Source organism: Pongo abelii, chromosome 16 (genome assembly GCF_028885655.2).
Source record: "Pongo abelii isolate AG06213 chromosome 16, NHGRI_mPonAbe1-v2.0_pri, whole genome shotgun sequence".
Taxonomy (NCBI): Eukaryota; Metazoa; Chordata; class Mammalia; order Primates; family Hominidae; genus Pongo; species Pongo abelii.
In genome coordinates, this window is record NC_072001.2 from 91,561,730 (window position 1) to 91,572,559 (window position 10,830).

General features: G+C 45.4%; 1 protein-coding gene across 6 annotated transcripts; it reads left to right on the top strand.

The window, feature by feature from the left end:
* Nucleotides 1-40: 40 nt before the first annotated feature.
* On the top strand, nt 41-10,598 carry MRPS11 (mitochondrial ribosomal protein S11). Of its 6 annotated transcripts, none has more exons than XR_010137236.1 (6): nt 41-192; nt 318-434; nt 4,938-5,036; nt 7,440-7,569; nt 8,652-8,853; nt 9,320-9,360. XR_010137236.1 is itself a non-coding variant. In XM_009250135.4 (6 exons), the coding sequence occupies exons 1-6, from the start codon at nt 128-130 to the stop codon at nt 10,308-10,310; spliced, it is 585 nt and encodes a 194-aa protein (XP_009248410.1). In that variant the 5' UTR covers nt 41-127; the 3' UTR covers nt 10,311-10,598. The 6 variants fall into 6 exon arrangements, 5 of the variants coding, with proteins under 5 accessions (XP_009248410.1, XP_002825830.1, XP_024088187.1 ...); XM_009250135.4 differs by lacking the exon at nt 8,652-8,853 and adding an exon at nt 10,203-10,598 and having other exon boundaries at nt 9,320-9,385; XM_002825784.6 differs by lacking the exon at nt 8,652-8,853 and adding an exon at nt 10,203-10,598 and having other exon boundaries at nt 42-192; nt 321-434; nt 9,320-9,385.
* Nucleotides 10,599-10,830: the final 232 nt, after the last annotated feature.

Sequence of the window (10,830 nt, forward strand, 5' to 3'; positions counted from 1 at the left end):
TCAGTGGAGCTAATGAGAAGTAGATGACTTTCCCTTCTGTCCCCTCCTCGACAGGCACTCATGGTACCGGCGCCGGCGCAGCTGTGACTGACGCTGCCGACGGAAACGACTGGGGTCAATTCAAGTCATGCAGGCTGTGAGAAACGTGGGGTCGTGGTTCCTGCGGTCCTGGACTTGGACCCAGACAACCGGGTAACAAATGACTGCCCCCTCGAGCCCACCGCCACCTCCAGGACTATGCTCCTACACGTGTCCCTTGAGCCACCCGGGCCCCAGTGACCGTTAGGCCGTGGCCCTCACCGAGCTTTTCTTCCCAGCAGGGTCGTGGCCAGGACGCCGGCCGGGACCATCCACACAGGCGCTCGACAGCTCCAAGACGCTGCGGCCAAGCAGAAAGTTGAAGTGAAGGCGGCTCCGAGCCACACCAAGTTCAGGTGAGCCCCACTTGGACCAGCCCTCGGAGACCCGCAACCCCTGACTCTTGCCCGACACCCTCCAGAGTCAGAACCAGTGAATTTTCAGTTATGTCACTTGCTATCCGTGGGACCTTATGCAAATAAATCTGAGCCTCAGCCTTCTCATCTAAAAATGCGAACAATGCTGAGAGAGGTTGTGAGAATCAGATGAGCCGTGGTACAGAGTAAATGTTCAGTGAACATTCGTTAAATCAATGAGTGAATGTGAGGTGTCCATAACATGTATCAGCGTTCTTTCCTTCTGAGATGGAGATCTTTTCAGACCAACAACCTTCCCTGCCTCCAACACAAAATGGGTAGGTGGAGGGCGCTAGCGATGGAACAGGTGCTCCTGCACGTCTTACAGATGGTCCAGGGTGGGTTTTGTGCTCAGCCCTAGGAACTGGCATCTTGCTTCCCACCAGTGCCACCACCTCTGTATGCTCTATACACATCCACTTAACTTCACACCCATTTAACAAACATTTACCAAGAATCTACTATGAGTGAGACACCATTCTAGGTGCCGTGAATACGGATACAAAAGATCATTCCTCCCCACAAGTAGTTCACAGTCTTTGAGGGAAGACAAACATGCAAACATTTCGCCGTAATCTGCTCAATAGTATAATGGAGGTAAGTATTGGTTGGAAGTTTGAAAGCATAAGTGCCTAACTCCTGGCCGGGTGCAGTAGCTCATGCCTTTAATCCCAGCACTTTAGGAGGCCAAGGTGGGCGAATTACTTGAGGTCAGGAGATCGAGACCAGCCTGGCCAATATGGTGAAACCCCGTCTCCACTAAAAATACAAAAACTAGCCAGGCGTGATGGCTGGCACTTGTAATCCCAGCCACTCAGGAGGCTGAGGCAGGAGAATCGCATGAACCCGGGGAGCGGAGGTTGCAGTGAGCCAAGATCACGCCACTGTACTCTAGCCTGGGTGACAGATTGAGACTCTGTCTCAAAAAAAAAAAAAAAAAAGGAAAAGTGTCTCATTCCTGAGGAAATCAGGCAAGACCATGGAGAAAAGAACATGGAGCTCAGAAGTGAATGGGAGTTCATCTGGACAAGTTGAAGTGGGTCATTGGAGACAAAGGTAACCGTCTGGGTAAAGGCATGTGGTATGAAAAAACATGGTGTGTTCAGGTGTGTATGTGATGGCAGATGACGCCAACAAGACAAGAAGGAATCAGAATGCCAGGTTCTGTCACACTGGAGCTTTTACCCTGTCCCCACTGAAGGCAGTGAGGAGCTACTGAAAGGATCTAAACCAAGATTCTGTTGTAGTCATTTCTTCAACAATGCCAGGTACTGTTCAGAGTGTTGGGGATATATCCCTGACCAAACAGACAAAAAGCCCTGCCCTCATAGAACTTAAATTCCAGTGGGTAGAAGACAGTAAATAGAAAACAAGTAAAATGTAGGAGTATAACGGTTGGAAAGGGGAGGTGGGGGCCAAGCAGGCCTGCATAGTCACATTCTGTAGGACTTTGTAGGCCATTGTGAGGACTTCAGCTTTTACTGTGACTGAGTTGGGAGGCCAATGGAAATTGCTGAATAAAGGGTTGACATGATCTTGCTGACAAGATCTTGTAAGCTCTTTGGCTGCTGTGTTGATATTAAACCATAGGAGAGCAAGAATGGAAGCTAGGAAAAGTCCTCTAAGCAGTTAGAAGACTATCGAAATAATCCAGACAAGAAACGATGGTGGCTTGGATCATGGTTATTGCCATGGCGGTATTATAAATGGTCTGACATATTTTGAAGGTAGAACAAGCAGGATTTGGTAATATACAGTGTGAGAAAAAGAGAGGAGCGAAGGAAGACCCCAAATTTTTTTGGCCTAAACAACTGGAAAGACGGAGTTGTCATTGATTAAGATGGGGAAGACTGCAGGAGTTTGGATGGGAGTTGTTAAGGTTGAGATTCTTAATAAACATTCAAGTGGAGATACAATGTAGACCATTAGAAATGGAGCTCAAGGGTCGGGCGCGGTGGCTCACACCTGTAATCCCAGCATTTTGGGAGGCCGAGGCAGGCAGATCACCAGGTCAGGCATTTTAGACCAGCCTGACCAACATGGTGAAACCCCATCTCTACTAAAAATACAAAAATTTAGCCAGGTGTGGTGGTGCGGGTCTGTAATCCCAGCTACCCAGGACGCTGAGGCAGGAGAATCACTTGAACCTGGGAGGCGGAGGTTGCAGTGAGCCAAGATCGTGCCACTGCGCTCCAGCCTGGACGAGACTCCATCTCAAAAAAACAAAAAAAAAAAGAAATGGAGTTCAAGAGTCAGACTTCAGACTTTAGCTAGAGATATACAGTTGGGAGACATCATAGAGATGATATTTAAAACCATGAGATGACAAAAATCATTAATACCATAAATGTAGATGAAGAGAGGAGGTCCAAGGACTGAACGCTGGGGCACTCTCACATTTAGAGATTTGGGAGACTAGGAAGAACCATCAGAAGAGACAAGGAACTTCCAGAGAGATAATAGGAAAACCAGGAGAGAGCATTTGTTTTTTAATTTGGCTCAAGGTGGGGAGATCAGCTGTGTCAAATGCTGCTGATATGATAGGTTGCTAGATCAATAACAGAATTGCCTATTATATTTAGCAATGGGGAGTTAGTTGGATTAAAGCATTTTTGGTGGAGTGGTAGGGGCTAATATCTGATTGAAATGGGTTCGAGGAGAATAGAAGCAGAGGATAGGAAGAAACAGCAAGTATAGTCAGTACCTTAAAGTTCCTTAAGAGGGCTCTGCTATAAGGGAATAGAGAAATGGACAGTAGCTCCCAGGAGGTGGGTTCAAGAGGTTTTGGAGGGTTGTTATTTTTTCAGTTTGGAACATAACAATCTGTTTTGCCATTGGGAGCAGTGCAGTATAGAGGGGAAAGAACAAGTGATACTGGAGTGGGAACATTGTGGGAACAGTGTCCTTCAGGGGCTAATACACAAGTGGAGCACTGTAACAGGAGAGAGCACAAAGGCTGTGGGCACAGATGTTCACTAGTGGGAGCTGGGAGAAGGTCTGATTGCTTCTATTCCCCTGTGGAGGTCATCCGCTCAGCAGTGAGGAAGCAGGGAGTTGGAGGTTAGAGGAGACAAAAAGAATCTATAAAAGAGTCATCTAGGAGAATGGAAGGATAATTGAACAGGGGATGTGCTGTACGATTGCGAGGCAGTTCTAATCACTTCTAAGGTCAAACCCACAGGAAAGAATATACTTGTAAACTTTGAATACCAGTGTGTGTTTGTTTTGCCTTTTAAAATATCTCTAGAAAAGCAGGTAGGGCTGGGGCGAGAGTAGTCCTCAGATTATAATATAATTTCTAAAATGGAATCTATTGTATTTCAGGTGGCTGTGGTGGGTACAAACATGAATCTGATTTGTGTGTGTAGGCCTAGTGGAACAGCAAGTTTATTTCCAGCTCCTTTGCTGAAGGATGATTGTGTGTGTTCAAATTTTAAAAAGCACAGCTTGGTGAGCAAAGCTCTAGACTGAGACAGATCTACTATGTCCAAGGCTTGGCTTCTCTTGCTAACCCTATTTCCCTATTGGTACCTAATTTTCACCATCTGAAAATAAAGAGTACTTAACTAGAAATAGCCAGAAAACAGCTTGGACTAAGACAGTGGAAGATCTTGAACGCAACACAATGTGTTCCCATCTGATTCTATTGGGACATTTGAAACATTGATTTCCAGACCCCATCCAGAAGTCCAGGGTGAAGCTTAAACATCTGTATGCTTCACAGCTGACTGATGTTCAGCCTGCATTGAAAACCACTGGTCTAGGGTAGCGGTTAGCAAACTATGGTCGACTGGGCAAATCTGGCCAATTGCCTGTTTTCGTAAGTAAAGTTTTATTGGAACACAGCCTATTAATTTACTGTTGTCTATACCTGTTTTTGGGATATAGTGGAAGAGTTTAGTAATTGTGACAGAGACCTGCTGGCCTGCAAAACCTAGTAAATTTACTATCTGGCCCTTTACAGAAAAAGTTTGCTGTCCTTTATTCTAGGGGATTCTGGATTTTTTTTGATGGTAATGATATGAGTATTATTTTTGTCTCGTTTTTTATAGAGTCCAGATATTGTCTATGGTTGATGAAATAAGAAACAGAGGTTTGACTGTATTTTTTAAATTGTGGGAAGAGGAACCTACAAAGGATCTGAAAATAATGAACATGGGTATACTTGCAGGGACAAGGAAGATGGGGAGTATGAATGAAAATCCCTTCTCATAGCAGAAAGTCCCTAGATGTGTCTGAAGTCAACAAGTCGAGAAACAGCCTCATAAGCACAGCAGTCACAGATGCAGTGGTGGCACCAGAAGGACTGAAAAGGAATGGTGGGGGCAGCCACTTCAGAAGCAGCAGGGGGCAGAGAGCTGTTATTTTTTAACCATGTGTTGTATTTCTTTGATTTTTAAAAAGTTGAGACAATTTTAAATAAAATCTTTCTTCTAATTGCAGCATTTACCCTCCCATTCCAGGAGAGGAGAACTCTCTGAGGTGGGCAGGAAAGAAATTTGAGGAGATCCCAATCGCACACATTAAAGCATCCCACAACAAGTAAGTGGTAAGGGAAGCACTGGGCAGGTCTAGCGTGAGATTCTTTCCACTTCACAGGGAAAGTCAGGCTTGGCCCTGAATACCCTGGGGTAGAAGTGAGGGTGCTAAGTGCTGCATGATGGCGCTAATGTAGGGCACCGTCTTCCTCCTCACTTGAGGAACCACCTGCTGTCTTTACAGAGTTTATTCAAGTTTCATAAAAACGTGAAATAGGGTGGGCATATCCTAGTTATAAGAATTCTTTGCTTTCCTTGAGAATGGTGTTTCCTGGTTTTGCTCAAGAGTTGCAAGGAGTGTATTAGGGGCATATGGTCCCACCATGAAGGTGTTTATTAAGTGTTGCTGATAGGGAATGGATGATATATAAAGTAAAAGAGATATGTTTCAAGATATTAATATGATTTATTAATACACTAACCAGAATCTAGACCTCTAAATAGATATTGTCCCTTTAAAGTACTCACCACTCTGGGCCACTGTGCGCTGGCCTCCACCTTGTAGAGCTAAATGTGGGTGGTGAGTTTAAAGTGACAAGACTAGTGTTCTTGTGTGGCTTACAGACGGGGGCAGTGCCAAGGGAATTCCCAAACATATGCTGCCAACAGAAGCATTGGTGGATTAGTGACAACTTTGCAGGTTGGCCCCCACTTGGAAATGAGATCAGTATTTGGTCACAGCCAACCCATCCAGCAGTTTAGAGACCAGCACAAGAGATTACAGTCATGAGCTAAAGTGTGTGGCACAGATGAAATGCTATAGGATTCATTTCAGCATTTGTCAGGTAAACGTAAAGTGACAGCAGTTGGATTTCTTTTTCTTCCCCTCTCAGGCTAATAAGGACATAGGCTAACTCTGCATTTAAGTGTCTATGGTCTACTCTATACAGCACTGTTTAGGCTGTCACAGAGACAAGCAATTGTGCATCTGTTCAATATGGAAAACCCTAGAAACTCTGGTAGGAGGAAATGGCAGAGCCATAGCCAGGATAACAAGCGGATGGCCCAAGCCCAGGGCTGACTCCAGCAGGCCTCCTCTTCAGTCACTTCTCCTGCCTCCTTCTGTGAGCTCTCAGAGCTCTCCAGACCAGAAATAGGATGATGATGACTAAAGGGGAAATCAAAAGCATATCTGAGGATTTCTTAAGGCATTCTTAATTGTATTAATAAGTTAACTTATTAGAGATGATTAAGAAAAAGTTGTGGGTGGATGCAGTGGCTCACACCTATAATCCCAGCACTTTGGGAGGATCACTTGAGGCCAGGAATTTAAGACCAGCCTGGGCAACATAGTGAAATCCAGTCTCTACAAAAATACGAAAATTAGCTGGGCATGGTGGCATGCACCTGTAGTCCCCACTACTCGGGAGGCTGAGGTGGGAGGATGGCTTGAGCCCAGGAGTTGGAGGCTGCAGTAAGTGATTATGCCACTGCACTTCCAGCCTGGGCGACAGAGTGAGACTCTGTCTCACAAAAAAATAAAAAAGAAAAAAAGAGAAACGTTTTACTTGTTTAAAATGATTTTTGATCATGGAATATAGTGTCATAAGCATCAAAAGTATCCAATATGAGGCCGGGCGAGGTGGCTCACGCCAGTAATCCCAGCACTTCAGGAGGCCAAGGCGGGCAGATCACCTGAGGTCGTGAGTTCAAGACCGGCCTGACCAATGTGGAGAAACCCCCGTCTCTACTAAAAATACAAAATTAGCCAGGCATGGTGGTGCATGCCTGTAATCTCAGCTACTCTGAAGGCTGAGGCAGAAGAATCGCTTGAACCCAGGAGGCGGAGGTTGCTGTGAGCCAAGATCGTGCCATTGCACTCCAGCCTGGGCAACAAGAACAAAACTCCATCTCAAAAAAAAAAAAAAAGTATCCAATATGATAATATTGCTAATATTTTTTTAAGAGTCCTTCTTTTAGAGCTATGTACTGAAATATTTACAGACAAAATGATAGGTCTGGGATTTGCTTCAAAATAATCCATTGGTTAGGGGAGTGGGCTGGGAACAAGGTTTATAGATGAAACTGAATTGGATATGAGTTGATAATTGTTGAAGCTGGTTGATGGGTCCATCAGATTTCGTATGTTATTCTCTTCACTTTTGTGTATATTTAAAACTTTCCCCAATAAAGTCATTTTCTGGGTGATACTTAACTAACTACTCTCAGATTATGGAGCACTCTTTAAATTATGTGACTTACCAGTTTTCAGTCAGGTTTAGGGGAGAATTCTGACCTTTCCTGATACTTCCTGTAGGAGTTCAAAACATGTTCATCTGATAAGCTCAAAGTGGAAGCAACTGAATTCCTTTTTCTTTCTCACCCAGGCTTCTAGGGGCATAGATTAGTTCTCTCTTATTTCCCTGAAGAAGAGTTGTATCCTATGTGCTTCTTCTACTTTTCTCAGCACACTGATCCAGGTAGTCTCTGCCAGTAATGAGCCCCTTGCCCTTGCTTCCTGTGGCACAGAGGGATTTCGGAATGCCAAGAAGGGCACAGGCGTCGCAGCACAGACAGCAGGCATAGCCGCAGCAGCGGTAAGTGTGTGTTCCTTCTGCTTCCCTCTGTAGTGTGTGTTTGCTTTCTGAATGGCTCATCACTGAGTGGAGAATCCTCATTATACTACCCATTCAGAAGCAAGGGTTTGTCATGGCAGCTTTGATGCCCTGACATTGGAGCATTGGTTTGAAAAGGTTTATGTGAAAGGCTCCTCTTTTTTTCTTTCTCTCAGCTTCATTAGAGGTGAAGCCCTTGTTGGTTCATTCTAGGATGTAAGAGCTAAGATACCAAAGGCTTGAGAACTAAAGACCCCTCAATTTAAAAACCGTTAGCCAGGTGTGGTGGCACCTGCCTGTAGTTCCAGCTACTTGGGAGGCTGAGGCTGGATGGCTTGAGCCCAAGAGTTTGAGGCTGCAGTGAGCTATGATCTCACCACTGCACTAAAGCCTGGGCAACAGAGAGAGACACTGTCTCCAAAAAAAATAAAAATAGGCCAGGCGCGATGGCTCACAGTTGTAATCCCAGCACTTTGGGAGGCCAAGGCAGGCGTAAGAGATTGAGACCATCTTGGCCAACATGGTGAAACCCCATCTCTACTAAAAATAGAAAAATTAGCTGGGTGTGGTGGTGCGCGCCTGTATTCCCAGGTACTCGGGAGGCTGAGGCAGGAGAATCACTTGAACCCGGGAGGCGGAGGTTGCAGTGACTCGAGATCACACCACTGCACTCCAGCCTGGTGACAGAGCGAGACTCCATCTCAAAAAAAAAAATAAAAATAAAGTCCTATGGTTTGGGGTTGGGGGAGATATGATAGTCTATTTGGAGAGGACGTAGTATCGTGAGGACTCATGCAATACCAGTTCCAGTGTGAACTGTCGTAGACCTTTTTTAGAAGCAAATTGGCAAGGTGCTGCTATTGGTATAGTTATTGAGCATCTACATGTGCCAGACACTTTACATTCATTATCTTGAATCTTCAGAGACCCTCAGTATTATCCACATTTTCATAAGCCAATTGAGATTCAGAGTGTGTGACTTGCCCAGAGCCATGCATCGATTCAGTTCGCTGGTCGGAACCCAGATTGGTCTGGGACCAAAGCCTGCACAATTTCTACTATAGCACAGGCCTTACAAATGTTCAGACTCTGCCAAACCAGATGTATTTCCTGAAGGACAACCTTGACCTTCAAACAAGGGAAGGCACCCCAAAATATTGATTGCATGTACTATCGTCAGAAATCAAAATGCCGTAAATGCCCAACCATGGACAGATCATATACTATGAAAAGAAGTATGTCACTGTTCACAGTGGCTTCTGCATGGTAAGTCATGAATGATTTCTGTATATTTTCCCATTTTTATAATGAACTGCCTTTATTATCAAGAAAGAAAATTTTAACTCTAACTACTTAGAGATTTTAAATGATAATACTTTTAAAGTGGGTATTTAGGTTCAGCCTTGAAGCCTAGGGTGGCGCCTCATGGTCTGAAATTCTGCATTTGCCCACCTGAGAAAAACCTGAGCAATATTTAGAAATTTCCATTAGGTGGCGGTGCTGTCCTAGGCTAAACAGATCGCAGTCACGTGAACTCTGCAACCTGCCAAATTCTGTGGTCTGTGCTGGCGCCTGTCCTCCACTATAGCCATCTGCCCTTTGCCTCCCTGTTTACTTCTCTGGGCGCCCTTTCCCTGAGCTCACACACCCCTTGCTCTAGGAGGCAGTAGCAAGAGATTTGGATGCGGTAGTTCTCTCTCCGGGGCACTAACCACTCATTGCTTCTCTCCAGAGAGCTAAACAAAAGGGCGTGATCCACATCCGAGTTGTGGTGAAAGGCCTGGGGCCAGGACGCTTGGTAAGTTACAGTGATTTCCATAGTTTACTTGCCTCCTGGTAAGTGAGAGAATTTGGGGCTTGAGAGCAGAGTACAGGGAGAGTAGAAAACACCCTTTAGTGGATTTCCATGTTTGCTTCAAGTTCCCGTCTGTTGTTTCTATAATTGACTAAGCCCCTCAGAGCAAGCCTAGATCACTTAATATAATTCATCAGACACTGAGTGCCTGCTGTGTGCCACACACTGGGAATGGGAAGGTGGTTCCTGGGGGAACTGTCACAAACAAATCCCTCAGGACAGACTGGTGAGTGTAGTGGTAAAGCATGTGCCCAGAGTGCTGGGAGCCCATCAGGGGATCCCAAACCTAGCAGGGATAATTTTTCCTGATGATCATTAGCACAGATAATCTTTAGCTTCCTCAAAGAGGTGACATCTCTCTGACTTTGCAGGAATATTGAGGTATTAGGGAGGTGGAGGCACAGCAGGTGGTGGGGGACATTGCAGGCAGAGAAAACTGCCTAAGTAAGCTACAGAAGTATGATACCCAAGGTGTACCAAGGTCTACAAGAAGTCTTTGTTCTCAGATTGTAAAGTGCAAAGTGGAAAGTGGTGGGCACGATTTGAGAGGGGGACAGTGTGAAAACCTGGTTAAAGGGTTTGGGTGGGGACCTTTGTGAGAGTAGAATAGGATTGGGATTATAGGTATCAAAGCCAGTGGGCATCTCACCCCTCCCTTCCCTTCTCTATGCCACCCTGTCCCTCTCCGAACCCTGCCTGGAGACATTGGATCATCATTTCTGGGACCATGTCATTCTACTTTTCCTTCTGTTCCTTCCAGTCTGCAATGCACGGACTGATCATGGGGGGCCTGGAAGTGATCTCAATCACAGACAACACCCCAATCCCACACAACGGCTGCCGCCCCAGGAAGGCTCGGAGGCTGTGATGGGAAAGAAGCCTGCACTTGGACCTGACCTCAAGCCTCAGCTCCAGTGGGACCTTGTAAAATGCTCCCTGTCAGAGCTCTCCAGAATATGCTTGTTGGAGATCCTTCAGGCAGTAAGGGAGAGTTTTGCCTCCTTACACAGTGGCCTTTGCTTGCACCTCCAGCTGGAGATGGGTGTGCCCCAGAAGTAAGCTTTGCATCTCTTACAAGAGGGGAGCTACAGGGGCAGCCGTGGCCTGGGCCCAGCCTCTGCTCTGAGAAAATAAATATCTGTACCGTCTGTCATAATTTTGAGATTTTTGCTTTCAGAGTTACATAATTCCTACTTCCTCCTGAAAAAGAGAGTGTGAAATGAGGTGAGACCTCAGATGAAAGTAAAATATAAATGTGAGTTGCTATTTACCAGACACTTTTGGTTTCAGATATTTCTTTTCTAGCCCCTTACCCAAGATTTCCAGAGCTAATCCTAGTAACTTTTCTTATTAATGACTTATAATTTGGCCCCAAATTGGGAGCTTTT

What these genes read in the sequence shown, in the direction of transcription:
- MRPS11 (XM_009250135.4), top strand. Translation starts at nt 128, where the DNA reads ATGCAGGCTGTGAGAAACGTGGGGTCGTGGTTCCTGCGGTCCTGGACT. An exon ending in CCGAGCCACACCAAGTTCAG is followed by an intron (nt 435 to 4,937) that starts GTGAGCCCCACT and finishes TTCTAATTGCAG; the next exon opens with CATTTACCCTCCCATTCCAG. An exon ending in CAGGCATAGCCGCAGCAGCG is followed by an intron (nt 7,570 to 9,319) that starts GTAAGTGTGTGT and finishes GCTTCTCTCCAG; the next exon opens with AGAGCTAAACAAAAGGGCGT.